Raw genomic sequence first — 27,341 nt, forward strand, 5'->3', positions numbered from 1 at the left:
AGTCCCCGGAGATCGACAGGCCGCTCGCCCAATCGCGCTACGCCGCCGGGGCGGGCCCGCGGGCGCGGGGGTGGGACGAAACGAGGTAAACAGCGGCCGCCCTGGGAGGTCCGGGGCGGAGAGCAGCCGAGCGGCCGCCGGTGCCCACTCCCGCAGGCCCGCCCCTCGGGCTGTGACCTCCCGAGCCTGGGCAGCCCCTCGCGGCAGTCCCCGCGCCGGAAGCCCCGGAGCCCGGGATGAGGCCGGAATTTCAGAGCGGAGAACAACCGCAGAGACCACCCCACCGCTTCCTTGCTGCGGAGGGGCACACGGACCCGAGCGGAGAGGGGACTTGCCAAAAGGCACGTAAGCATCTGGAGCTGAGCCAGAGCTGGAGCTCAGGGCCCCAGAGTTGGGTCCAGGGCGCTCCTGGACAACTTCATAGAGCTCCCACAAATTCGAGGACCCCTAAAGAAGATTGCATACTTACTGCTCCAGACATTGTAAGCACTTTGCATGCATTAATTACTTGATTTCTTTCGCACGCCACCCTAGTGAGATGGGTTTTATCCCCTTGTTTACCGTAAATAAATTCACAGGCACAGAGAGGTTAGATGATAGTAAGTGGCTGAACCAAGATTCAAACCCAAGTGGGCAAATCCAGAGCCCGCCTCCCACTGTGCCTACATATAAGTGGGCCAGATCCCCTGAAGAGCTGTGGGATTTCCCAGACCCTTAAGAAGCGGCTTGGTTTAACGGTGGGAACTCTTTTTTGTTGTTGTTTCTTTTTAAGCCCGTCATTTTATTTAAAAGAGAGTTTTAATTTCAAAAAGTGGAAGGACCTGAACTTGGAATAAAGGACAGCTCTTTTCATGGGGTAAATATAGCTTTATGAAAAATTGATTGCAAAAGACCCTTTTCTCCGCAACTGATGAAAACTTAGTCATTGACAGGCCCTCATCCTCAGAAAGGATTTGGAGAGGTATTTTATACAGGCCCTCATTTTAGGGAAGGAGAGATCTGTCAATCAACTGTGACTGTGTGAACATACACATAAACACACACACGCCTACCCAAATATAGACCCAATCCAAGGAGTCTCCTTTGTAGCTTTGTAAGTTCAGTTACCTCAAAGACGTTTCCAAATTCTGGGATGCTTTAAGTTACTTCGAAAGTGTTATCAAATTGTCAAAACAATATTCTGGTTCATTTTACTTATGAAGATAAGTACTCAGATACTCTGATTTTTAAAGAGGTGGGGGGAGGGAATGCAAAGGCCAAGCAAAGCACCGCTGAGTGTCACCAATGGGGGGTGGGGTACAGGGGGATTAGAATCTCCAACCCACGGTTTATAAGCAGCTCTCAGGCATCACCACCACCCATTAGGCTTCCCCAAAATGGTTTTCTTCTTGCTATTTGTCTACACTTCCCAATTTGCCTCCTCCTGGAATGCTGTCTTCCTACTCTCAACTTAAGTCTTCTCATGAACACCGAAATTTACTTTAAGAAACGAAGAGTCTCCAACTATTTGCGTTTTGTTTCCAAACCATTTCAACTGTTTTTGTAAAATATCTGACCTTAAAGAGTTAGACAAATAGTTTCATGCTTTAAAGCGTCTGATGACCCCTAGGTGGACTTGTTGGACAGTGCTGTGGTACTACATAAAAAGGTCATATGATCATTTTTTTGCCTGGTTTCCAATCTTGGGATAGTTTTTCACACTTACAATATGGGAGAAAACTTACCTCTTCAAGGTCATGAGCACACCCATCCTTCCTTTTAGGTCTTAGTTTGAATTCAGAGCAACCCACCACATTAGCCATGGAGACCATTGTTCACAATCCCCTATTTGATAGGTAGGGAAACCGAGACCTCAGTGTGGTAAAGGACTTGTTCAGGGCCACATACATTGAGTGGTGCCTTCACGGTTGGAAACCATGACCTTGATTTCCAGTCATGTGTACTCTTTCCACTGTACCATGTTGTTTTCCCAGTATCATGATTTTTCTTACACAAACTCAACATTCATTATGACCATAGGCTATGAATTTAACTAATTGGGTTCTAACCCCTACTCAACCACTTGCTACCTGGGTGGCCTCCCTAAGGCTCAGTCCCTCCCTAAAAAAATGGAGAAAATAATTGTACTTTACCCCTAAGGTGATCATCAAGATAAGTGAGATAATGCAAGTAAAGCCCAAAGCTTGGCACCCAGTAGGCACTCAAGAAATGATAGTGGTAATTTTACAGAAAGCAAAATTGGGGCACCTGGGTGGCTCAGTTGGTTGAGCATCTGACTCAACTTGATTTTGGCTCAGGTCATGACCCCACAGTCATGAGATCGAGCCCCGAGTCAGCTCTGTGCTGAGCAAGGAGTCTGCTTGGGATTCTCTCTCTCCCTCTCTCTCTCTCTCTGCCCCTCCCCCACTCATTCTCTCTCCCTCTCTCTATTTCTCCCAAAATAAATAAATAAACATTTTTTAAAGTAAAAAAAAAAAAAAATGATAGTGGCATCTAAACATGGATTGCCAGCACTGGACAGAACTTCACTGTTAAACCCAGGAATGCATTCTCCCCAAGTTCCATGTCACCATCCACATCCTCTATGGGACCCTAGCCCCCAGGTGGAGTGGGAAACAGCACCCCTCACCTGGCACCCCCTGCCACCCTCAGATCTAGAAGGAGATGTCCAAGCCGGAAGCTGAGTGACCCAGGCAGCTGGAAACCTCTTGCTCTTCCAGAGTGACAACAACCACGGGCACAAAGCTCTACCTCGGAGGAGAATCAAAGGCCTGTGTTTTATTTTGTTTTGTTTTAAAACATGAAACTTCCCAATCTCCTTCCTGCCACTCCCTACCCTTGCACCACTTCCAGTAAGGCTGCCCCGAAGGAAGATCTAAGCCCACGTTTGAGGGAAACAAAAAACATACCCCCAAACTCACCCATACCTGATTAAGCTCCAAATCAAGTTTCTAAAGAAGAGTGGAGGTAGCATATTAAAAACGTTAAGAGGTAGCATTTATGGAGTGTTTGCTATGTGCTAGGTCTGCACTTTAACATTACAGGGTATCTCCCAGCCACCATGAGGTTATTACCACTGCCATCCCCACTTCACAGATGAAACTGGGGCTTTGAGGTGTTAGATGACTTGTGCAAGGTCTTACACAGCAACAGGTAACTGGAGCCTGAAGATCCAGACTCCTAACCGCTTAACGCTCTTGAGCATTATGCCAGAGGCTTGCCAGCTACTAAGACAGAGCTCAAAATGCCAGTCTTTAAAGGGTTGTTTCGAAAGGATCAGACCCAGCCTTTTTCTCATAGGGATGAAGCTTCTGGGGGCCAGAGAAGGGTAGGAACTTGCTGGAGGTCTTACAGCAAGTCTGTGGTTCACATTCAGGGCTAGGACCCACAGCTCCTGCTCCTAGAGCAGTCCTATTTTCACACACCCCACCGATGGGAAGTGAAGCTTCTAAAACCAACAAACTCGGCCTCACTCTATTAGGTGAGTTTGTGAGTTGGGGTGTTGACTAGAGGTGAATGAAAGTCAAGGTGAGCAGCTAATGAACTAGGAAAAGAGCAATCCTGGGTCTGGGTCCCCTCCTTCCATCCGGGCTCCTGTCTCCATAGCCCAGGGCAATCTTGGGAATATGAAACCCACGGTGGATTCTAGGTGCTTTTTGGTATTGGGTGTGCACACACGAGAGAGAGATTTTAGTGATAGCTAAATGAGAAATGCACATCGAGCACATGATGTTGACTGAAATTGTCGTAGGTAATCATATTTTTTGGTAAGAAATAAATAAGTGGGCAGTACCTATAGTCTCTGTTTCCCACCCTCGGCCTAAGAAGCGTTTTTAATTCTGTCTACCTCCCAATAACTGCCAGAGGGATGGATAGGATGGCTTTAAGATATCCATAACTTTTCACATTCATTATGCACCTTAAGGTGAACTAAAGCATCTCATATTCATGATTTCCCCCTCCTCCAAGAGCATGCATGCCATGCAAGGGTTAGGGTGTGGGCTCTGGAGTCAGACAGACCTGGGTTTAGGTCCCAGCCCTGCCCTTACACCTCATGATCGCCCTCTGCCTGTTTCCTCACCAATAACCTGAAGTGTAGAGTCTGATGCATAGGGTAGAGAAGTAACGAGATGCCACGGGGCCTGGGGTGAGTTAAAGGCAGCGATGCCCAGGGCCCAGAGCTGAGGATGAACTTGCCCTAGACCTCACAAAGCATTCTGGGAAGCACCAGGCCTAGAAGGCATTTCTCTTGACTTTTTCTCCAGGGTCTTTCCTGTTTTCCTCTTTCTCCCTCCCAGCTGTTTCCGCTGCGGCCCTGGGCCTGCCAGTCACACTAGGGTTTCTAGGACGCCACTGGCGGAGAGGAAAGAGCCAAGTGACTCTGGGGGAAATTCCCGGCCCCGGAGCATATGTGGCCTAACCAGGCACCTCCCACAGTTCCTGGGAGCCCCAGGCTTCCCCTGGTCCACCTCCTCTCCCTTGGGCCTCCTTGTCTTCAGGTCAGCATGTCAAGCCAGATCTGGGTTCGGATCCAAGTTTGCTCCTTGTCACCCTCCTAGAAGCGGGGAGAGGCCAGCCAAGCCCATCCCCTGAGGGAGGCAGCCCCATGGGAACCAGACATTTCCTAATCCTGGGAAGCCCTGACAGGGCCCAGAGAGCCATCCTCCTTCAGCCTCACCCCGTGTCCTCTCTCATTCTCCCTCTCCCAGGGTCCCTCCTGCTTCCCCCTCCATTGTTCTCCAGCCCAGAAGCAGCTGTGACAGGGACTTGGTCTCTGCTTCTTGCTCCTCCTAGCAAGGGACTTCCCTGGGCTGGGCCTCTGACCAGCTCTGGAAAATCTGGACTGCTTGGGGTGTAAAGAGGAGGCCGTATCACCACTGCCTGCCAGCTCTCACCCACTCCCAGCGCCTGAGGCCCTCTGTTAAAGGTTCAACCGCAGAAGGGTCCAGCCAGCCCTAGGGAGAAAGTAGGTGAGAGAGCCCTCCAGAGATGCATTTGCCCCAGCGCTAAGGAGGGTCCCAGCCTTCCATCGTGTTCCCAAGGAAGGCAGGGCTAGACTCCCACCTGGTCTCTTCCTACCTCGCTGTAGACCACTAAAGTGCCTGATACACACGCACACACTCACCCTCCAAAGCTCACATTCACACACACATTCACATAATGACCCAGACACTCCCCAACACAGACATGCTTGTGAACTTGCGCTCAGGCCCATGCATATATACCTCCATATATCTGACACACGCTCGCAAACATAGACACACGTTCTCAACACCGACACAAATCCACATGCACACTGGTGAGCACAGTCCCTTTCCTTCAGGGAAGGGTAAGACAAAAAGCGACTTTTCTTTTCCTTCCCTTTGGAAGAACTGGCAGCGACTAGAGAGAAAAACACTGGCTGAGGAGGGGGCAAGAAGAGGGGGACAGGAAGAGGAAATAAGAAATGGAAGGAGAGCAGCAAGAGGAGAATGAGGCCAGGCAAGGAGGCAGAGAGGCCCAGAGCCCAAGCCCTGGGGGGGGGGGGGGAGGGAGGGGGGGCGGGAGCTGGCACAGGGGACCAGCCAAACCCAGCTGGCAGGAGAGTAGGAGGCCAGGTGGCTCTTGGCGCAGAGCTGGGGGGTGATCTGGTGGCCCCGGCACCCTTGTGCAGTGAGCCCTCACCCCTGTCCTGGCTCATGGACGCCCAGGCTGGGTCACTCACCTGGGGCAGGAGAAGACGAGGGTGGGTGCAGCGGGGGCTGCCGCCTTGTGAAGGCTTCTCTGCTCGCTGTGCTTCTGCAGGAAGGAGGGCTGGGCTGGGTTGACTTTTAGGCAGGAGGGGAATTCCCCGAGACGGAGGAGCCAGCCGCCAGGCAGCCCCACAAGGCCCAGCTGAGGCCCCATCCTGCCCCCTGGCAGAGCACAGGGCCCTTCTTTGTCGGTTCCCCACCTGTCGCTTCCCAGACTGGCTATCACTTGCCAAGCATTCCAGGGAGGGGAGGGAGTTCTGGGGAGGAGCTGGGGGCCTGATGATTCTGTGGCTGGACCAGGAACTGGCAGGGGGGCAGGGGCGACCTGGTCTGCCCACCTACCCCACCCCTGGGTTCTCCCTTGGACTGCTAATTCCTCCTTTGCCTGAGGTGGGGGATTCCAGCTCCCAAGGGCCTCAGGAAACCTCCAGATGCCCAGCCCACTTTCTCCTCCCCCCCTCCCATTCCTTTTCCGTCTGTTTCCATTCATTGTCTGTGGACTCTCCACAGGGAAGGAAAAGCTCACTCCTTCCCTCTGTGCTGGGTCTCATTTCGATGTCAAGTGGGGCCTTAGGGACCTACCCACCACGGAGCAGCCCAGCTCTACACTAACCAGCTCGTTCTCCTGAGCCTCACTTCCCCATCCGGAGCCTCAGTGATCCCCTGCTGTAAAACGGGGGTAATGAGTCCTGCTGGGCCTGCCTCCTGTGAAGGTAATTGAAATAAAATGGTTTGCTGACATGCTTTGTAAACTCTCAAGTACTTTACAAACATAAGATCTCAGTTCATTATCCACTGAAAAGATGCTTTCAGAGGGGATGGGTTGGCTCTGGATCATTTCAGGTTTCTTGGTCACTTCAGGTTCCAGAGTTTCTTTATTCTTAACAGCAACATTATAGACCACTGAGGATACAAGAATGGACCAGTCAGACCCACTTCCTGCCTACTCAGAGGACACAGACTCTGGGGCTGCCCTGTCCAGTACAGTAGCTGTTAGCCATACATGGCTATTTGAATATAAATTGGTTAAAATTAAGTAAGTTAATAACTCAGTTCCTCAGGAGCACTAGCCACATTTCAGACACTCAGCAGCCAGCCACATGTGGCTATCACGGTAGACTGCACATGTACAGAACATTTCCATCATCACAGAAAGTTCTATCAGATAGCATTGCTCTGGGGGCTGGAGGCTAATAGATCATTATAACAAAGTGTGGTAGAGATGTGTTTTGGCAGGAGAAATACAGGGAACTACGGGAGCCTGGACAGGGGAGCATCTAGTCAGGATTGGGGGATCTGGGACGTCTTCCTGGAGGAAGTGACATGTCAGCTGAGGCCTGAAAATGGCCAAAGCAAGAGCACACGGAAGGGTGTTCTTAGGAAAGGGAATAGAATATGCAAAGAGAGAATACATTCAGGGAACTGAAAATTGTTCACTCTGAGTGGAGCATGGAGTTTGAAGCAGGCAAGGGGGAAGTAACAGAGTTGGGCCTGGAGAAATAAACAGGGCCAAGTCACATGGGGCCACGTTCAGCCTGAGCAGGGGGATGAGAAATGGAGCAGGGGGTGAGGGAGGGAGAGAGTCCACTGAATCCAGTTTTCTGCTGCTTCTGTGTTCCTCGGATTGGAATCCCATGGGGAATGCTAGGGGCACCTCCTGGCCCAACAGCCTCACTTTACAGATAAGGAAGTGAAGGCCAGACAGGGGAAGTGACTTTCCAAGTGAGTAAATGAAGGGACTTCCTGACTCCTAGTCTAGTGCCGTTTCCCACACTGCACTCAGTCCCTTGGTCTCACTGGCCACTTTTTAAGTGTTCAACAGCCACATGTGGCCAAGTGGCTACCATACCAGACTGTGCAGATGTTTCCATCATCACAGAAAGTTCCATAGGACGAATAACACCAATCCCTGAGCTAGACCAGGTGCAAAGGATAATACACACTCCTGCACATAGACCCTTTTCTCTGCAGGGAGTAAAAATACACTTCACACTGAGGCTGTCAGATGCTCCCCTCTCTGCCTTCTGATACCAACTTGCAGGGCCTCCCTCACCTATGTCCCCAACTGGGACTTAGGATGGTGGCAGGACTCAGCATCAGAGAGAGAGATCGTGTCCCTGGCTCCCTTTGAGAAGCCTCCTGGTGACCTGTGACCAGCCATCTGGGTCAGCCAGAGCCTTCTGTGAAATTGAGGAATGTCCCTTCCTTGAGGAATTCTGGTTTCAGATTTCTCATCGGTATTGTGTGTCATTCAGCCCTGACATTCCTGGATTGCAGTGTTCCCTCTAAACATGATATTTTCTCTCCACAGGCCACAATAGTCATAGATCCTCTGTGAGTTCACAAAGCCTTGCTTGGACCGGTTCCTGCTCATGGCGTCATAAATGGTGGCAGGACCTTGAAGGGTTAAGGAGGCTCAAGGAGGTAGACCCATATGAACTAGAATCTTCAGTTAGGAACACGGCTTGCACATCCTGGGGGAAGATTAGCTCTGGGCTCTCCTTACTGGAATGCTGAACACACTTAACTTCCCCTGTCTTCTCTCTCACCTCTTCTTTGTCCAGCCACGGATTTTCTGAAATTGCCTTCTTTGTTCAGGCCACGGGAAGAACATCAAGAAAGAAGAGGCCCTTGGACTGGGCATTAGCGGAGCTAAGTTTGAGTCCTGGCTCTGCTGTGTGGCTCTGGGCAAGTCCCTTCCCTTCTCTGATACTCAGCTTCCCCTTCTAGACTGTGAAGGAATCAGACAAGATGATCACTAAGGGACCTTCCATTTTGACACTGTAAGGAAGTCCAAAAGTTCAGAGAAAGGAGAAATCAGGGCTGGCCAAGACGATCAGGAAATAATAACAGTAATAGCTAATATTTAAGATGAACGTGTACCTGACCTGATGCTAAAGGCTCTTAAGTAGACTGTTTTCATGCATTCCTCATCAGAACCCTGTGAGATTGGTACCACTGTGTTTTGGATGAGGAAACTCATCTTCATAGTGGCTTAAGCCAACAGCTAACACATGGCACAGCTGGAGTTCAAACTCAGGTCATATCTGCAGAGGTCACCTGAAGGAGACAAGGCCTGTGCCAGACCTCAAAAGATGGGTGAAATTTGCATATGCACAGGCCCCTCTCCTTTGATACCTAATCACCCAATCCCACCTCTCTAACCCTGACGTCTCTGGTCTTATTGATGTTGTGGGAACAGCACTGGGCCAGTCTCACAATAGTCAGTCGATATTTATTTAGCAAATGCTAAATTTGACTTCTTGGGTTTCCTGATTGACCAAGTCTGTTGAATGCTCCTCAAGGATGGGAAATCCTTGTACCATTGGGACCTAGCCCAGGACTCTGGGCCGACCTCTGGGTCCCACCACAGACCTAAGAAATCATATTCTCTGGGGGACAGGGTCCTAGTGGCAGCATTTTTAGTAAGCTCCCAGGGGTTATCTCAGTACTTAGTAGTTTGAAAGGTCGAAGATCCCTAACTGGGTCTTCTAACTCCAAAGTAAGAATTATCTGCTCATAGAAAGGCAGCCAAGAACTCACTGTCACAGACCAGTGGGACTAGCCTGCTAATACTTCTCTGGGTCACCCATGTAACAAATCCGTGACTTTTGCAAAAAAATAAAAAATAAAAAAAATAAAAAAATAAAAAAAATAATAAAAAATTTAATAAATTTTTAAAAGTTCTTTTATTGTTTTGGTTTTGTTTTTTACTTATTTTTGAGAGAGAGCAAGAGAGAGCGAACATGGGAGGGGCAGAGACAGACAGGGTGAGAGAGAGAATCCTAAGCAGGCTCCATACTGTCAGTGTGGAACCTGATGTGGGGCTTGCACTCAGAAACTGTGAGATCATGACCTGAGCCGACATCAAGAGTTGGACGCTTAACTGACTGAGCCACCCAGGTGCCCCCCAAAATACTTTGAGTCTATAAGCTTCCACTAGGTGCCAGGACCACTACTAACCCTGTATGACCTGAGCAGCAATTTCCTCTCTCTGTCCTTTATCTTCCTCATCTGTGAAAGGGAGTCAATTCTTTCTGTCCATGCATAATCCTGGGAATACCTGTGTGCATAGAAGAAATGCCCATTAAGATAATTTCAGGGGCACCTGGGTGGCTCAGTCGGTTGAGCGTCCAACCAGCTCAGGTCATGATCTCGCGTTCTTGGGTTTGAGCCCAGCGTCGCGCTCTGTGCTGACAGCTCAGAGCCTGGGGCCTGCTTCGGATTTTGTCTCACCCTCTCTCTGCCCCTCCCCTGCTCACGCTCTGTCTCTCTGTCAAAAAATTAAAACTAAATAAATAGATAGGAGATAGGATAATTTCATAAAGAATATCATAGGTCAGGGGTTCATCAACTTTAGCGTCTACCAGATTTGGTCTTGGGTAGGGCCTTAGATCAGTGGCTTTCGATCCTGGCTGGACATTAGAATCACCTGAAGAGCTTTGTAAAAATACAGATGCTCGGGGCACCTGGGTCGCTCAGTCAGTTGAGCGTCTGACTCTTGATTTCAGCTCAGGTCATGATCCCAGGGTCTTGGGATCGAGCCCCTAGTCAGGCTCTGTGCTGGGTATGGAGCCTGCTTGAGATTTGCTCCCTCTGCCCCTCTCCCCTGCTTGCACTCTCTCTAAAATAAAAAATTTTAAATGCATTAAGAAAACACAGATGCCCAGGCTCTACTCCAGACTAATTATATCAGAATCTTGGGTGGGGGGTGGCCTGGGACTGGTATTTAAAAGCTCCCCAGGTGATTCAAAGTTGTGACTCCCTCTCTCAAAGCTGCCTTTCTAAGAGTTGGTTCTGATGCAGGTTGTCCCAGGACCTCATTGTTCCCCCTTTTTGTTCCAGGGAAAGTGCCTTCTCGGTACCAGGGTCAGAGACCAAGAGGACAACTGATCTTAGAATCTGGAGAAAAGGGACCTCTGTTCCACTTTTTGTGGTCACACGGCATTCTACATAGTGGATGTGAAAGGAAAAATTAAACCTCAAACCAAGTCGCTCCGAGGAGACGAGGTACATGTTGATTCTGTCGGCATCTGGAAAGTGGGATTCGGGAATGCATTTTGCAAAATTGTGCTTTCCAAGGAAAGGAAAGAAAAACAGATATAGGGCAGTATGTTGCAAGGTTCTTGTCAAAGGAAGAAGATCCAAGGACGAATGTTGCAAGACTGTGCTGCTAAAGGAAGTGGCTTCTTAGCTCATTTGATCTGGAACAAAGCTTACAGATTATCTTGGCCACTCCCCTGGCTGGACAGAAGGGGAAACTAAGGCTCGGGGAGGGGAAGACCTGTGCCCAAGGCCAGGCTGGGAGTTCCTGACAAGCTGGCGTTACTAGGCTTCTCAACCACCTCCTGCCTGCTGCCTTTCTTCTAGCCCTCGAGCACGGGTCACGACCACTTCTGATTTTGCTCCAGGCCCCTAGCCCACCCTCCACCCTCACATTCTCTTGGACAGCATCCCTGGTCACAAGATAGGACTCAATCTGGGAACTTGGATCTCCACCTGCCAGATACCAGGGGCCAAAGCCAGTAAGAGGCTGGGGCGAGCTGGAGAGGAAGGAGCTGAGTCTGATGATGTGGCCTGACCTCAGAAAGGAAGCCTGGTCACCAGGGGGAATTTCCCCGGGGTGAGGTCTCATGTCTATGCAAATGATGCACTCCAATTAACCTGGACCCCAGAACGGGAGAGGGGCAAAGGGAGACAGCACTGTGCTAGGCTCCTCCTGTGCTGCGTCTCATCTTGTCCCCAGAACAGCCACCTAGGTAGGAAAGCGGGGTGGTGTGGCGGGGGGGGGGGCCTGAGGCCCAGTGAGGGGAAGGCAGGTCTGCCCCAGAGAACGCAGTGCACCCCCAAGGGGACACAAGGCCTTGGAGAGCAATGCTGTGGGTGGAGTTGGAGCCGCTGCCGTTGCTGCTGACCAGAGTGACAGTGACAAGGCTCGAGTGGGAGAAGCCTAGCAAAGTTTCATTTTGGGTTTCCATCTCACTCACCTGGGGACTTTTGTCCTGGGGACAGCTAAAAGGCAAGCGGGGACGTAGGGACCCTGACTCCGCTTGGGCAAATCCCTGCACTCAGGTTTTCCAAACCCGAAGGTGGGGTGTGCAGCAGTGGCACTGTTAACCCTTTTCACCGCCAGCTTCTAGAACACTCCTTGAAAAGTGGACCGAGTCGGGACGGGGGCTGTTGACAGCAAATCTCTCCCTCCTGCCTCTTTACATTTCACTCAGTTGAGCCTCACTACTCCACAAAGACTTCCCTGGGGATTTCGTTCCTCTCAAAGGCGGATCCCGCTTACTGCCTGGTTCTCCAAGGAGCTGGTCTTGCCTCCCCCAGAGCAGGGCTGCAAACAGGAGCAGAGCTCAAGTCCAGAGCATTTGGGCGCAAAGTTTGCTCTCCACAGAGCCTGGTTGTTTGTTCTGCTGTCGAAGAACATACCCGAGAGCAGGCAGGTCAGTGATTCCCGGAGTTGTGTGCCACACACTAAGGCTGTGTGCCAAGGAAAGTATGAGTGCATACGTGCTCTGGTGAGCGCGTGTGAAAGGCGAGTCTAGGTACTTGTGTGAGGAGTTTTGTGTAGTACGCATATGGACAACAGTATCTGTATTTCTGAGCGGCGTATTTGCGGGCCTAATCATTTTATCTTCCCGTGTGGTCCACAGTGTGCATTTCTGTGTGTGTGTTACCAGCAGTGTGCTTCTGATTCTGGGATATACATGGTGTGTCCCCATGGGTATGACTGGCAGTGATGTGGAATTCTGTGTGTGTGATAAATGGGATTTGGGGGCTTTGAGTGGACACCAGCCGTGTGGGAGAACAGAAATCACTAGCCCAGCACAGACTTGGGATCTCTAGATCCATTCCCCACCCTCCCTGCTCACCTATCAGGCCCTCCCAGCCCCGCCCATGGCTATCTCCAGGTCAAGGTCCAAGGCCATCCCAATGAGGTAGCCACTAGGTGGTTCTGGCTGCAGCTGGCAGCACACTAGGCAGATGGGGGTAGCTGAGAGGGAGGGGTGAGACCGTCCCACAGAAGGAAATGCATGTTCTGCAAACTGCTACAACAGCTGGCCCAGGGGAAGGGGCCATTGCCAGACAGCTCCCGTATGGCTTCTCCAGTTCTTACCTGAGAGGTGGGCAGTGAGATGGCCTGCACTGGAGGTCTCCGGCCTCACATGCTGCTTGTAAAAGCACCTGCTGCCTCTGGGTTCCCGGGTAATGACATTACCTCTGGCTTTGTATCTCCCTCCCTCTCTAATCCCCCATGGCAGATTGGGCAGTTTCCTTGGTTTCTCACACCACCATGTTTTTCTAAAGGCTCTTTTCTCCATGTCTGCTTTCCTGCCCTGGCTCCTGTCCTCATCCTTCTATATCGGAGGAACACTGCAAGCCAGTCCAATGGTCTCCCAGCCCATTTCCTTCTTCACACTGGCCACAGAGATGTCTTTCTAAAGGACATCTCTACTCCTGTCCCTTGCACTTTTGGGGCCGGCCAAGGCCTGGAGGGTAAGGTCCACACTTTAGCCTAGACTCCCCTTCTGGGTTCTTCTCCTTTATGAAATGGAACCTAGCCTACTTATTAATACCAAAGAGCTGATATTTATTGAGTTCTTATTATGTCCCAGATAGTGTGCTCAGAGATGTGCATGCATTGGCTTCTTTGATTCACAACAACCTTGTGAAATAGCGACCTTTGTCATTCCCATTTTATAGATGAGGAAATCAAGGCATAGGGAGGCCAAGTGACTTATCTACTTCTAAGTGGCTGACTGGGATTCGATCCAGCCAGCCTGCCTGCCTCCATCGGTTAACCTCTGAGTAGAGGGCTCAGTTAAGAACTAGAATTTCCTGCTTGCCTAACCCAACTGTAAAGTGAGGAAGTCTGCCTGGGGAAACCTGAGGTCTAATAGGCCTGTTAGAACACCGATGTGCTGCTTTTGGGTTCTGAAATTCGGGTTGGGCAACTTGACACTTCTCCCTCCCATTCTCAGCTCAGCCTGGCTTCCGTAACCAAGAGGAGGAAGACCTGTGAGTAGTGAGCAGAGCAGGAATCAGGAGACCCAGGTGCTAACCCCAGACCTAGCCTTTAGTAAGACCATGGTCACTGGGTCTTGATTTTTGAACTCCTGAAACAAGAGCGTTGGTTTGGATGAGCTGCAAGACCATTTCCAGCTCAATCCACATGTGTCCTGTACCTTCAGGCAGTTTGACCGCTTGGACCCTTGGTTTCCTCGTTAGAATAAGGGTGATCACCCTTGCCCTCCTCCCGAGGGATTACCCATTATTCTCAGCAAAGCTGGGGCACAGTAAACATCAGGGCGTTCCAGATAGCCAGCAGTTCCCACACCGCTGTCCAACAGCTGGAAATGTGGCCGTGGCAGTTCTCAAATAGCGGCTCTCTGCTCGGGTTAGAAGGGCAACTGCCTCCCGGCCACTCACTTCAGATGTTTCCCTGTGGCCCCAAAGAGCGAGGTTGGAGCTTCCCAGTCTGGAGCTTCTGAGAAGGGTTCACTCTGAACGGAAAATGCAGGGCTGGAGGCAGGAGGCAGGGCCAAGAGCAAGGGGCGGAGCTGGGGAGAGGCTGAGAGAGAAGCCCCATGGCAGAAGGGGGAAGAAGGAAGACAGTGGGAGAAGACACGGGCGGGGGTCCAAGAGCACCAGATGGGGCAGGACTGCAGGGTTCCAGTTCTGCCCGCCGCAGAAACGCTAAGTGCCCTTGGGACGGTTGTCTGTGAGAGGGAGAGGGAGGTGAGACTTTCCGAGGGCCCCTTCCACACTTAGAACATCACCACCATCCTCCTTTTCTCCCATTTTGAGACAGCAGTGGTTTGGGCTTCTGCTTTCTCTTTCCTTTTAGTTTTAATTTAGTCCCCCGCCACTTCTCTCCATTGAACTTTGGCCACAGAAGCAATCTCCGGTGTCATTTAACAGCGTGTTTTGGAGTAAGCTGGGTGACAGGGACACTCAAATGTCCGCTCTCAAGGATTAGGAGGCAACAGTCTTAAGTTTTGATATCTTTAGTATCCACCACATATGGCACAGCATACAGGAGGCATTCCAGAAGTGTAAGCTGCAAGAGTGAATGAATGAACGAATAAATGAATGAATGAATGAAGTGCAGGGATTCTGAATAGTGGCTGCTGCCTCCTCTGCCACAGCTCCAAGGGGAAAAAAAATGTGATTTGCTCTGCAGGCACCTGAGTCTTAAGTGGGATTGTTGCTTTAGCCTTCCAACTGGCCACCCTTCCCTCACACGGTTGGTTTTTCTCAAGTGTGTGGCTAGATGCATACCTTCCCTCTAAGAACCTCCAAAGGCTCCCCTGTGGTGTAAGATAAAATCCTGACATTCCCCCATAGTTGGGTTCACACTCCCATTTCTAATGCCGTCTGCCTCATCCCACAAGCCCTAAGGGTCTCCCTCCTACTAGAGACCAATCCCAGAATGCAACCCACCTTAACTGAAAAGCAAGTGAAAATTGCACCTTGAGGAACTACAACAGGCTTGTACATTGCGAGTGATCAGTTTCAGCTATCCTCATTCCTGGTTTCTGGGAATTCGAGACTTTCCTGGCCTCTCTGCTTGTGTGTTCCCCTTGGCCTCAGGGGGCCTCCCCCTTCTATTCCCTCCGATTCCATCACTCCTCCCTTGCCACTCCCAGACCTGTTCTTCCCTCAGCACATGTTTTTAAGGTGCTTTCATGTTTGTTTTTGGGTGCCTCTGTGATCTGCAGTTGACTTGATAGCAGAATCAGAAAACATCTTGGGATCCACTTATCAGCCTCCTACAACGGGGCCTGGCTCTGGGCAGGTGGTGCCCGACAGCTGACTCCGGGCAAGGCAGGCCCCTGCCGAGTACTTCCCTGCATTACACCTCATTTCCTCCTCAAAGGCTAAGAGATGGGTGGAACTGGACACCCTGTTCTCTAGATGAGGAAACTGAGGCTCAGAAATGCCATGCTCACGGTCAGTTAGCGGCAAGGGCCTGACTCCACAGCTTTTAACCACTTTGTTAATTTGTCTTTTGATAATAGTTGCAGTAAGTTGGGTAAATACCCAAAAAAGCTCTCAGCTGACTCTCCTGGGATGTGGGTTCCCAGCCTGGTGGAGGGAAGAAAGTGGAGGACAGAACAAGATAAATCATCTTGCTTTCAGCCTCATTATGGCAGAGATGAAGATAGGACTCTTTAAAACCACTGGGTCCAGGGGCGCCTGGGTGGCTGAGTCAGTTAAGCGTCCGACTTTGGCTCAGGTCATGATCTCATGGTTTGTGGGTTTGAGCCCCAAGTTGGGCTCTGTGCTGACAGCTCAGAGCCGGGAGCCTGCTTTGGATTCTGCGTCTCCCTCTCTATCTGCCCCTCCCCTGCTCACGCTCTGTCTCTCTCTCTCAAAAACAAATAAACATTTAAAAAAATTAAAAAAAAAAAATCGTTGGATCCAACCCCTCACTGTACAAATGTAGAAACTGAGGCCCAGTAAGGGCAGTGGCAGGCCCAAGGTCACTCACGTTTCCCAAACCCCGTGCCCCCTGCACAGCTACTATAGCAGACACACTTGATTTGTCAAAGTAGGTCAGGCCAGTCAGGATAGGGAGCAGGGCCCCCCAGTCAGCAGGCGCCCTCGCACCTCTGTCACCCTCACCAGACAACTTCAGACCCAAGTCTCAGAGCAGAAACACATCCGATGGAAGGGAGACGGAGAAGCTGCTGCTTATCAGTGATCTTCACAAAGTAGAAACTTTCCGCGGGCCTCCCCAGATCACGATCACATCTGGTGCCCTTGAAGAGCTCAAAAGAGGAAGTTTTGGTTTGGTTGTAATGAATGAAGAACGCACAGAGACACGTCCAGGCAGCAGAGGGAGGAGGGAGTATCTGAGACCTGGAGGGGACTGAGGCAGCCTTTCCAGGCTAGATGTTAGCTCAGACTCTCACTCGGATTCCCAGTCAAGAGCATGAGGGTAGAACTTACTCTTGGGTGGGTGAATACCTCAGGCTGTCATGAGGACAATCCAGCGGCAGGTCTAGGTCAAAAACACAGACCCCGTGGGAAATATGTTTATGTGTCTGTATGTCTGTTTCTAGTTAGAGAGGAAAGTGGAAAGGGAATGACTTGGGGGCACATCTTACACTGTCAATGTTAGAGAAAGCCAACATCCTTTCATCCAACTCTCCTACTTTGTAGATAAGAGAGTAGAGACTCAGGCAGGGACAGAGGTTGGCCTGAAGCTAGAATGCATACACGTGGCAGATGCAAATTTGAACCCAGGTAGCCAGACTCCCGGTTCCATCTCTCTGGATGGGGGCAAGTGGTGAAACAGTGGGGGGACTGGCAATTGGCTGGAAGGCATTGACCCGACCCTTCTCTCCCCCAGGACACTTAATCGGCACCTGCCACCACACGCTGCCATTCAAAGCACACGCTTCACTCATTTCACAGACAGAGGCTCAGTATGTTTTTGGATTTGACAAAGCCCAAAGCAGGGCAAGGGCTGCCGTAAGGGATGGAAGCTGGGAAGGGCTGAAGAGGACGATGGGGAGTGGAGGTGGACGGGATTTGTGGCTACGGCTCTTCAGTTGCTCACATGTGAGCAGAAGTGACCGTGCTGGGCCTTCAGTGGCCTGTGGGAGTGGGAGCCTTTCCTAAACCCCAGCTGAAGACAAAAAGCCCACCCCTGACCCCCTCCCCCCACCCCTGTCCCTTCCTTAGTCTCTGGAGCTGGAGCAGTTAGGCTCGGTCATGGCGGCTGGTGCTGCTGACCATTTCTCAGCACAGGTGCCGGCCAAAGCTGGTCGCCCTAGTCCTCGCCTCCACAGATAGCCAGCAGGGCCTTCAGGAAGTCTCCAGAGGTGTCACCCTGGCAGGAGCAGAGGAAGAGCAATGAGTTAAAACAATCCTGATGGCCTCGATGCCCCTTCCTCCCAGCTGTTGTCAGCCTAATGTCTCCCAAACACACAAATGTGACTATGTCCCTTCTGTGGCTCCCCACTACCCTCAGGAAAATGTCCAAGCTCTCAGCCTGGCCTCAAGGCCTTTTGTGGTCTGACCCCCATGAAGCTTGGTGGCTTCACCCCCCCTCCCCCACTTCTGGGAGCATCTAGGTTCATCTTCCTACTTTAATGCTTACCACTCCTGTGTCCAGCATGCCCTCTGCACCACTCCCAAATCCTGCCTGGCCTCTGATGCCCCTTCTTCTGTGAAGTGTTCCTGCCCTCTGTTCTTCCCTTCCTCCTCCCACAGCCGTTAACACATGCGCAAATGAGATTCCTTATTTGAACAGACACTGTGGAGCACTTACTGAGTACCAGGCCCTTGCAGGAATTTATGTGAATGTCATTGTATTTTTGACACATAATATCTGGCCTCCAGCAGAACTGTGGGAGGCCAGACTCTCCCTCTTTTTAGAGTGGCTCCTGTCATTTTTATTTTTATGATATATGCTTTTTTTTCCCTTTTTTTGGTAAACTCATCATTATATCAAATCATCATCATTTTAAAAAAATCATCATTATAAATAACGATGTAAGTCAAAGGAAAGATGATACAATAAAAATCTCCCATTCCTGACTTCTCTTTCCCCAAATCAAGAGAGAGCTACGATTACTGTTGTCTTGTGCGGGTTCCCAGCAACAATCTGAGCATATACTAATATGTATATGTGTAGAATGTCCCTTTTCTACACAAATGGACACATAGCACTCACACTATTCTGGGCATACTTTTTTTGGCTTAGAGGAGATCCGAAATCAGCAGATAGAGCCTCCTCAAGCTTTTTCATGGTTGTGTCGTGCTCTATCGTATAGGTATACCATACTTTCTTTAACCAGCTCTGTACAGAGGACTTCCAATATTTTGCTACATAAATATTCTCTTACACATCTTTGGGAACATGTGTAGCTAGGTCTATAGGATCAATTCCCACATACAGAAGCAGCAAGTCCGAAGTGTACGCATTTAACATTTTGAAAACTGCCAGACTACTCTTCAAAGATGTGCTAACAACGTACATCCTCCCCACCAAGTCTGCGTGAAGCTGCTATAACATTTCCCAGTCTTGTCGGCCAAGCCCAGTATCAAACTTTAAGATCTTGGCCAACCTCGAAGCCAAAAAAATGGGCTCTGTAAGTGAAAGAAGTCAGATACAAAAGATCTCACATCACATGGTTCTATTTCTATGAAATAGCCAGAAAAGGCAAATCTATAGAGACACAAAGTCGCTTGGCGGGCAGGGGTGGGAATAAGTAAGGAGGTACAAGGGATCTTAGTGGGGTGACGGAAATGTTCTAAAACTGGATTGTGGCGATGGTGCACAACTCATTAAGTTTGCTAAAAAAATACTGGGTCACCTAGGTGGCTCCATTGGTTGAGAGTCTAACTTTGGCTCAGGTCACAATCTTATAGTCTGTGAGTTGGAGCCCCGCAGTGGGCTTTCTGCTGCCGGCACAGAGCCTGCTTTGGATCCTCTGTCCCCCTCTCTCTCTATGTCTCCCCTGCTCACGATCTCTTTCTCAAAAATAAATAAACATTTAAAACAGGTGCACTTTATGGTCTATAAATAATATTTCAATAAAGTCATCTTCAAAAAACAAAATAGGCTGTTTTATCTGGAAATCTTCCTTATAAACCTTCGCGCCATCTGGAATTTATTTTGGTATACACAATGAAGTAAGTCTTTCGTTTATCAATGTCCTGACTGGGAACTCCTTGAGAAAAAGACTATGGGAAGAGAAAGGACTTGTAATCTCATGGTCAGGGATCTGACACTCACGCCCCCTGCCCCACTGACCTCTAACCCCTCCCCCTTACTTCAATGGCTTGGTGGAGAGACTTGTCGTATTTCTCGATGAACTCCCGCCGGATGTTGAGCAGGTCAATCTCACTCCGGGAGATCATGATCCTGGTGAGGGTCTTCTCATCTGTGCCAGCACCCTGGTGGAGCCAGGTGAGAAGGAGACACAGGGCAGGAGAAGAAACAGGGTCAGGTCAGACAAGAGCTCATGGGTGTCTGTCTGCCTGTCTCTCTTTTCCCTCCAAACCAGGGTGGGGTATTCCGCCTCTGTCTTCCACAAGTAGTCCTGACCCTGCTTCCCTTGTGCCTGGGACTGGCCAGACAGGCAAAACCAACCTGTATGAACTGAATAGTATGCCCCCCAAATTCAGATCCACCTGGAATCTCACAATGTGACCTAATTTGGAAATAGGGTCTTTGCACATATAATGAGTTGAGGTCATATTGGATTAGGGCGGGATTAGATCCAACAGCTCGAGTCCTTGTAAGAGAGGACACATGGACATACACACAGAGAAGGCCATGTGAAGATAAGGCAGAGTCTGACGGAGGCATCCAGAAGCCAGGAAACACCAGGATTCCTGGCAACCACCAGGCGCTAGGAGAGGCGCATGGGAGAGTTTTCCCCTCAGAGCATCTAGAAGGAACCTAACACCTTCATTTTTCACTGCTGGCCTCTTGAACCACAAAAAAATAAAATCTCTGTTGTCAATTTGTGGTGATTTGATAAAGGAGCCCTGGGAAATTAACAGGGGGCCCGTGCAGCAGGCACATGACATGGGATGTGTGGGCAGCCACGGCCCACTTCTGCCCCCACGCAGCTCAGGAACACCAACTTGGGGGTCAAAGCTGGACGTGGTGAGCGCTCAATAAATGGCCATGATGTTTGGGGACTGTAGGCCGAGAGGGGTCTCAGGCTCATTCCCACCAAACAGCCTGCCCAGGCTCTGTGAGCAGCCAAGGGCAGTCCCTTTGCTGGGCCGAGAAGGTGGCCAGAGTGGCCGGGGTTTTTGGGAAGCCGGAGCTAGTCCCAGAGCCCAGCACTTGCTACTTTTGTGATCATTCGTCATAGGAGGTGACACTGTGTCACCTACTGGAACGTGAGTTCCATGAGGGCAGAGATTGAGCCCTACTCAGCCCTGTGTCCCCAGAGCAAGTTTCTCAACCTTGGCCTTTGGGGCCGTGTCATTCCCCGTTGCGGGATCTGTCCTGTGCATTACAGGCTACTGAGCGGCGTCCCCGCTCCCATCCCATCAGAGGACAGCAACACTCCCCAGGTTGCTTCTGAACATTGCCAAATGCTCCCCTGGGGACAAAAATCACCCCTACTTGAGAGCTACTATCGTGGAGCCAGACATGAGGCAGATGCTGGTAAATACCAAGTGGGTGGACACAGTTGCCACGAGTCCTGATCCGGGGAACTGCACACACCCATGTTTGCGGGTGAGTACAAGGGCAGGAAGGGAAAGGAACAAACATGCAAGTTTACCTTCATGGATTTGTACAGTTTGTCGGCAAAGAAGAGAGGCTTGTTCTTGACACTTTGAACTGGTAGGAAGAGGAGAGAGATGCAGGAAACTTGGTCAGAGGTGGCGTGCCCAGACTAAGGGCCCCGGCTGTATCCGCCCACCTCCTCTCCCCCCAGCCTGGGCCTGCAGGGCATTGCCAACCCTGGGCTCATCCTCAGGGCCTGACACCTTCCCTCCACTTCCCGAAGCCCCTCCTCCAGACTCATCCTAGACCTGGCTCTCACTGGGGTGCAGCTCAATCCTGCTGAGGTGCCTGCAGCTAACCAAGGTGAGTGGAGGACACAAAGGGAAGAAACCCTCAGAAGCCCAAGGCACAGGGCCTCCAACTTCTAAGTGCATCAGAATCACTGGAGAGCTTGTTGAAAACTTGGGTTCTAGGCTCCACCCTTACAGACTCAGATTCAAGAAATATTTTGAGCGGCAATTCTCAAAGGATGGTTCCTGGACAGCTACAGCAGCAGCATCTGGGAACTTGGTGGAAATGCAAATTCTCACGGCCCTCCCCAGATGGGCTGAGAACGCCACTCTGAAGGGAGGTAACCCACTTTGCCCGGGACATTCGGGGTTTTAGTGCAAATCAGAATGGTTGGCTTCCCTACTCTGGTGCAGCCCACTGTTTGAGAACTACTGATTTGGAGGAATATTATGCCAGAGAATGGGTGTCTATTGGCCTAACTGAAGGCACCATGTGAATCCCAGGGGCTGACTCTTGCCCCAGAGCCTCACTGGCAGCCCCTGCCCCCCACCCATCACCACCCCAGATAACGTCTGCCTGACTCTGCCGGTCCCTGCCCTTTCTCAAGGCGCAGGGAGTCTCCAGCCCTCAGCAGCTGCTGGATTTCAAGGCCCCAGAGCCCACACAAGGGTGTCTCAGGCAGCTCAGGGAGAGGGAATCAGACCCTAGTGCCAGAAAGCCAGAATGACTCTGGATATAAAGGTATCTCTGGGAGGAGGGCAGGGGGCAAGGGGCTGGAGTTGCGTACCCCAAGGGCATGGTCACCCAAGATGTGGCCATGCACTGGCTCAGGAACCCATGGGAAAGATTGCATTGTACACTAACCTTCCCAACTCCTCATGTATAGTGTGCGTGTGCACGCCCTACTCTTGCAGGACACTGTGCCCCTACCCGATGTTGCCATGCCTCTCCCCGCCCCCCATTACCTCCCCAGGGAAAGCTGTTCCGTCATCCTGCCCTGCAGCCTGGAACAAGTCCTCATGCTACCCCACCAACCACACACTGGCAGGACCCCCGCAGCCGCAGGGGTTATTTTCCAGTAATAGTAGCTTAGGAAGTTGCCACGGCCACACTTGTCCAGGGAATCTGGCCACGTTCCCAGTGTCCCCAGAGCCTCCCCAGGACGTCCATCCCCTTCCTTTGGTCCCCATTAGTTACCAATGGCCACAAACACGTCCCTGACATCCCCTGACATCTCCTTCTTGATGGTGTGCTCCACGTCGTAGTTGGTCATCTTGACAAACTCCTGGAAGACTGGCCCCAAGAGAAGAGGGTGGGTGAACTTCAGTTCAGAGGGAGGGGAGAGATCACCTCTCTCCCCCCCAGGCCATGCCCCAGGAAAGAGGGAAGGGGCAGCAGGTATGGCCACAGCCCAGGCCTAAGTGCACTCACTGGGCAGGACTCACTGAGCCTCCTTGGGCTCAGAGCCAAATCTGTGTCACGTCAGACACGGCTCCAGAGCCTGAGACCAGTTCTACCCAGGCTGGGATAGCAAAAGGAGCTTGGGTCCTAGCAAAGGCTCTGCCCTGAGCTCACTGAATGACCTTGGGTAATTCCTCTTCCCCCTTCTAGGCCTCCCTTTCCTCCTGTGTCAAGTTGGGATAGAGATTAATGTAAGTAATCATCATGATGACCCTGAGGAAGTTACTATGTGCCAGGCATCGCCCAAAGGGCTTTTCACGCATTATATTTTTCGTACCCTGACAACAATCGTGTAACCGTGTAAAATCCCAACTTCTAGAGGAGGGAGTTAAGGTACAGATATTCACTACCTCGCCCAAGGTCACACAGCTGGTAAGTGGGAGATTCAAATCGAGGCAATCTGGCTCCCAAGTCCATTCTTTTAGCCACGAAGCTAGAGCACCTTGAGTGCCAGGCAAATGCACGTTAAAAGAAAAATGTCTTAGTGGACAGGGCGCTTCACTGAGCACCTAATGTCAGGGCCACCATGTACTGGTGTGCCCTGTGCATGTGACAGCCTGGGGCTCAAAGAGGTGCAGGCGGTCCTTGTGCCATTAGCACCCCTCATTGCCTTGTTCCCGGCAGATACCAGCAAAGGTTCGTGACACTGAACCTTCGAATCTTCAACACAGTATTCTAGGCAGCCACTACCAATCTACTGAAGTGGCCTTGGAGGCGGAAGCCACCTGCCATCCCTTATCTCAGGCATCCCACCTGCTTCCCGAAGGAGGTGAAGGGGGTTGGTCCGGGGCTGAACGTTGGCGGTAGAGCCAGGACTCGACTCGGCACCAGCTACAATATTCTGGGGTAAGGAGTGGGCAACTGGCTCCTCTTGTCAGAGAGAATGGAGAGGCTCCCATCAGATCTGGGGAGCTTCCTGCTACATTGGGAAGGGAAGGGACTGAGACCTCACCTCTCCGGAGATGCTGATAGCTACGTGTGCACAGGATCGTCATGAAACGTGTCTCCAGGGAAGTTTTGTCTCCACTGGGTGTGTCTGCTATTTCCTGCAGAGCCCAGGTGGGGGCAAGGAGTCGGGAGGGAAGACACCGGAAGGCCTTGGTTATTCACTTTCATGTCTTTGCCTAGGCTGAGGGCAACTACCTAAGGAGGCTGACATTGGCCCCTTCTTCCTTCCTCAGCCTCCACGTTCCCCACCGCCAGTTCCCAGGAACCCTCTGGACTGACACAGGGGGCTTAGCACCAGGCATTTCCACTCTGGCCTCAGGACCTCGAGACTGGGACCCAGGGGAGGGCAAATCGGTACCGGGCACGGGGACTCCGAGTTCTTCTGTCCTTAAGCCCTTCTGAAAGCCCCTCTGGGAAAGTGTGTCTGTCCATGTGCAAAGAAAACAGCCTAGCCAGTGTTTAGCCAAGTGCGGTAAACGGACACACGTATTTTGACACACCACATATACACGCTTCCACAATAGTCTTCCAGCCAGCCACTAGTTCCATTTATATTGACATTAAATTTCCCTTTAAGAGTTCATTCCAGATTTCAAAAGGGCCCCTTTAAAGAAAACTACCCACGGCTGATGGCGTGTGGCACAAATCACGTGGCAGGCGAGTGGCTGAAATGTGGGAAAGACTTGCCTGGCCCATTTTTTACCCAGTGGGGTTCTTAAGAGGCCCTGAAGGGGGGAGAGAGAACCCGGGGGCAGCCCCAACCACTGCCTGACTGGCCGCTTGGCCCTTCCAGAGGCACAGTCACTCAGCCTTCGCTCCGAGAAGCCATGAAAATCCCCGCGAAGAACAGGACACTCACCAAGATCTCAGCAGCCACCTGAGAGCAGGGAGGAGAGAGGAGGGAGAGAGGGAAGGCTCGAGTCAGAGGAGGCTGGGAGAGGGTGGCTCAGGGGCTCTGGGGCCCTGGGGGCAGGGGCAGGGCGGAGGGAAAACACCTTTCCCTGATCTTTGGGCCAGAGCCCACAAGGGGGAGAGGCCTGGGGGTTAACTCTGAAGTATTCACCTGAGGGGTCGGGGCAGACCCAGAACGGGGCACTCTGCCTGGCACCCCCAGCCACCTAGGGCAACTCCAGCCCTCAGCACGCCTGTCTCCACAGAGCCGCCCAGAAGTTAGAGCAAGAGAAGTGCTGAATTTCCCACACCCTTTACCACAAGGGGGTCTGAGACCTGTCATTTCACCCCCTCAAGTTACAGCAGGAGAGACAGGAAAGCTGAGGTCAGGAAGGGAGGGGACTTGTGGGAGAAGGGCACAAAGCCAAAATCAGGTGGGACGATGCCAGCTGTCCAGTCATTTTACAAGGGTGACTTTTAATCACTGTGCTACGCTGAGTCATTAGGGCACTATTTTGTTAGGCAAGCAGCAGCGCCCTGGAGTGCCTGGGAACAAAATACAGCCAGCCCTGTATTCCCTAGACTGGGTTTTGCCCTTGCCTGTTTCCCTGAAACTCTGCCGACCACTTTTTTCTGTTGGGCAAACCAAAACCATCCTCTTTATAAACTTCACAATAGCCTTCACTCTTTCCGGTATATAAATGGGCAACGTCTTTCAGAATTTTAAATGCACCTGCCATTTGATCAAGCGGTTACGTGGCTAGGAGTGTGCCTTTATCAATAGATTGGCCAAAGCCATTCAAGATATAATACAAGGTGTTCACTGCAGCATAACTTTGTGACAGAGAAAAACTGGAAACTACTAATAGCCCGATGATTTGATAAGCACACTACGGCTACCCAATAATGGAAATCCATGCAACTATTAAAAAGAATATTATTTAAAGGGAAACTCTCATCAGCACAGTAGACTGATGAGGAGAGTTTCCCTTTAAATTAAGCAAAAAAATTAAGGATAGCATATGTGTATAATAATGTTCCTTTTATCTAGCTAAGAAAAGGCTGGGGGCGGGGTGCCTGGATGGTTCAGGTGGTTAGGTGTCCGACTCTTGGTTTCGGCTCAGGTTGTGATCTCAGTTTGTGGGATCGAGCCCCGCATTGGCCTCTGCACTGACAACGAGGAACCTGCTTGGGATCCTCTCTCTCCCTCTCCCTCTCTGCTTCTCTTCCACTTGTGCTCTCTCTCTGTCTCTCTCAAAATAAGCAAATAAACTTAGGGGGAAAAAAGGCCTGGAAAGCCAATCTTTAGGAAAAAAAAAAAAGTTTAGCTAAGGAAAGGTAAATGCACAGTCACACTTACGTATTTGGTGGTAAGCCAAGCTAGAGGCACAAGTCAAGATGGACAGTGGTTACCTTTGAAGAGAAGGGCTGGGAAAGCTTGTGCATTTTATTTTTCCGGAGATTTTATGTTCACATCTTCTCAATGTGCAAATGCGTTCTTTTTATGCTTTCTTTTAATGTCAGATAGGTGTTGTTGGGGCTACTGGGATTATGGGATCCTTTTGGCTTTTATTCACCCCTTTTGATATTAAAAACTTGGCTGAAACATGAGGACATTATGGAAAGTGACATAAGCCAGTTACAAACAGGGAAATGCTGTTTGATTGCAATTGCACGTGGTCCCCAGCGTAGTGTGATTCACAGGGACAGAGGGTATGATGGTGGTTGCTGGGGCAGGGGGAGGGGGATGGGCAGTTACTGTTTAATGAGCACACAGTTTCAGTTTTACAAGATGAAAAGGGTTCTGGAGAAGGCTGGTGGTGATGGTTGCACAACACCGTGGATGTCCTTGACGTCACTGAACTGTATACTTAAAAATGGTTGAGATGGCAACTTTTACTATGTGTCATGTTTTATTATGTGTTATGTGCCTCTCACCACAATTTTTAACAAGTGGTGCTAAAAATGCTAGCATTCTTTTCAAAAGAATCTGACGTGTCATTTTTCATTTATTTGAGCCAGAGGACCCCAGACATATTTGTTTTTTCAAAGCATCTTTAAGACAGTAATATGTGTAATATGAAAAATGCAGTGGGATGCTAAAATAATTTTCCAAACATTTGACACAAAGGCTTTTCCTGATTAGCCTAGCTACTTCGGGCAAAAATCAATCTGGGAAGTTCCTCCAAAAGTTAAACATACAGCTATCATAGGACCCAGCAATTCCACTCCTATGTACCTAAGAGACATGAAAATATGTGCACACACAAACATGTATACATGTGGGGCATCTGGGTGGCTCAGTTGGTTAAGTGCCCAACTTCAGCTCAGGTCATGATCTCATGATTCATGAGTTCGAGCCTTGCGTTGAGCTCTGGGCTGACAACTCAGGGCCTGGAGCCTCTTGGGATTCTGTGTCTCCCTTCTCTCTGCCCCTCCCCCACTCGTGCTCTGTCTCTGTCTCCCAAAAATAAACAAACATTAAAAAAATTTTCTAAAGCAAACACATACATGTGTTTATAGCAAGCAGCATTATTCTGCATAGCCCCAAAGTGGAAATAACCCAAATGTCAGTTAGCTGATGAATGGATTAAAAAAAAAAAAAAAAAAGATGGGGCGCCTGGGTGGCGCAGTCGGTTAAGCGGCCGACTTCAGCCAGGTCACGATCTCACGGTCCGTGAGTTCGAGCCCCGCGTCAGGCTCTGGGCTGATGGCTCAGAGCCTGGAGCCTGTTTCCGATTCTGTGTCTCCCTCTCTCTCTGCCCCTCCCCCGTTCATGCTCTGTCTCTCTCTGTCCCCAAAATAAA

The 27,341-nt window shown here is 50.6% G+C and overlaps 1 protein-coding gene and 1 long non-coding RNA gene across 3 annotated transcripts in view; one reads left to right on the top strand and one right to left on the bottom strand.

The window, feature by feature from the left end:
* The first annotated feature begins 104 nt into the window (after positions 1–104).
* On the top strand, positions 105–15,488 carry LOC121045286 (uncharacterized). 2 transcript variants are annotated; one of them, XR_005797681.1, is made up of 3 exons: positions 105–482; positions 8,044–8,515; positions 10,578–15,488. It is a non-coding gene; the product is annotated as an uncharacterized LOC121045286 (long non-coding RNA). The 2 variants fall into 2 exon arrangements; XR_005797679.1 differs by having other exon boundaries at positions 8,044–8,156.
* Positions 15,489–17,148: 1,660 nt separating this feature from the next.
* ANXA6 (annexin A6) overlaps positions 17,149–27,341 on the bottom strand; it is a 49,160-nt gene continuing 38,967 nt past the window's right edge. Inside the window, exons 21-26 of the mRNA XM_040498039.1 lie at positions 24,503–24,520; positions 23,648–23,741; positions 22,432–22,527; positions 20,999–21,057; positions 19,527–19,649; positions 17,149–17,577 (exon numbers count right to left, since the gene is read on the bottom strand). Coding sequence (XP_040353973.1) covers positions 17,518–17,577; positions 19,527–19,649; positions 20,999–21,057; positions 22,432–22,527; positions 23,648–23,741; positions 24,503–24,520 — 450 coding nt within the window. The 3' untranslated portion in view covers positions 17,149–17,517. The remainder of the gene's footprint in view (positions 17,578–19,526; positions 19,650–20,998; positions 21,058–22,431; positions 22,528–23,647; positions 23,742–24,502; positions 24,521–27,341) is intronic.

This window comes from Herpailurus yagouaroundi, unplaced genomic scaffold (genome assembly GCF_014898765.1).
Source record: "Herpailurus yagouaroundi ecotype Mexico unplaced genomic scaffold, PumYag 29, whole genome shotgun sequence".
Lineage (NCBI taxonomy): Eukaryota > Metazoa > Chordata > Mammalia > Carnivora > Felidae > Herpailurus > Herpailurus yagouaroundi.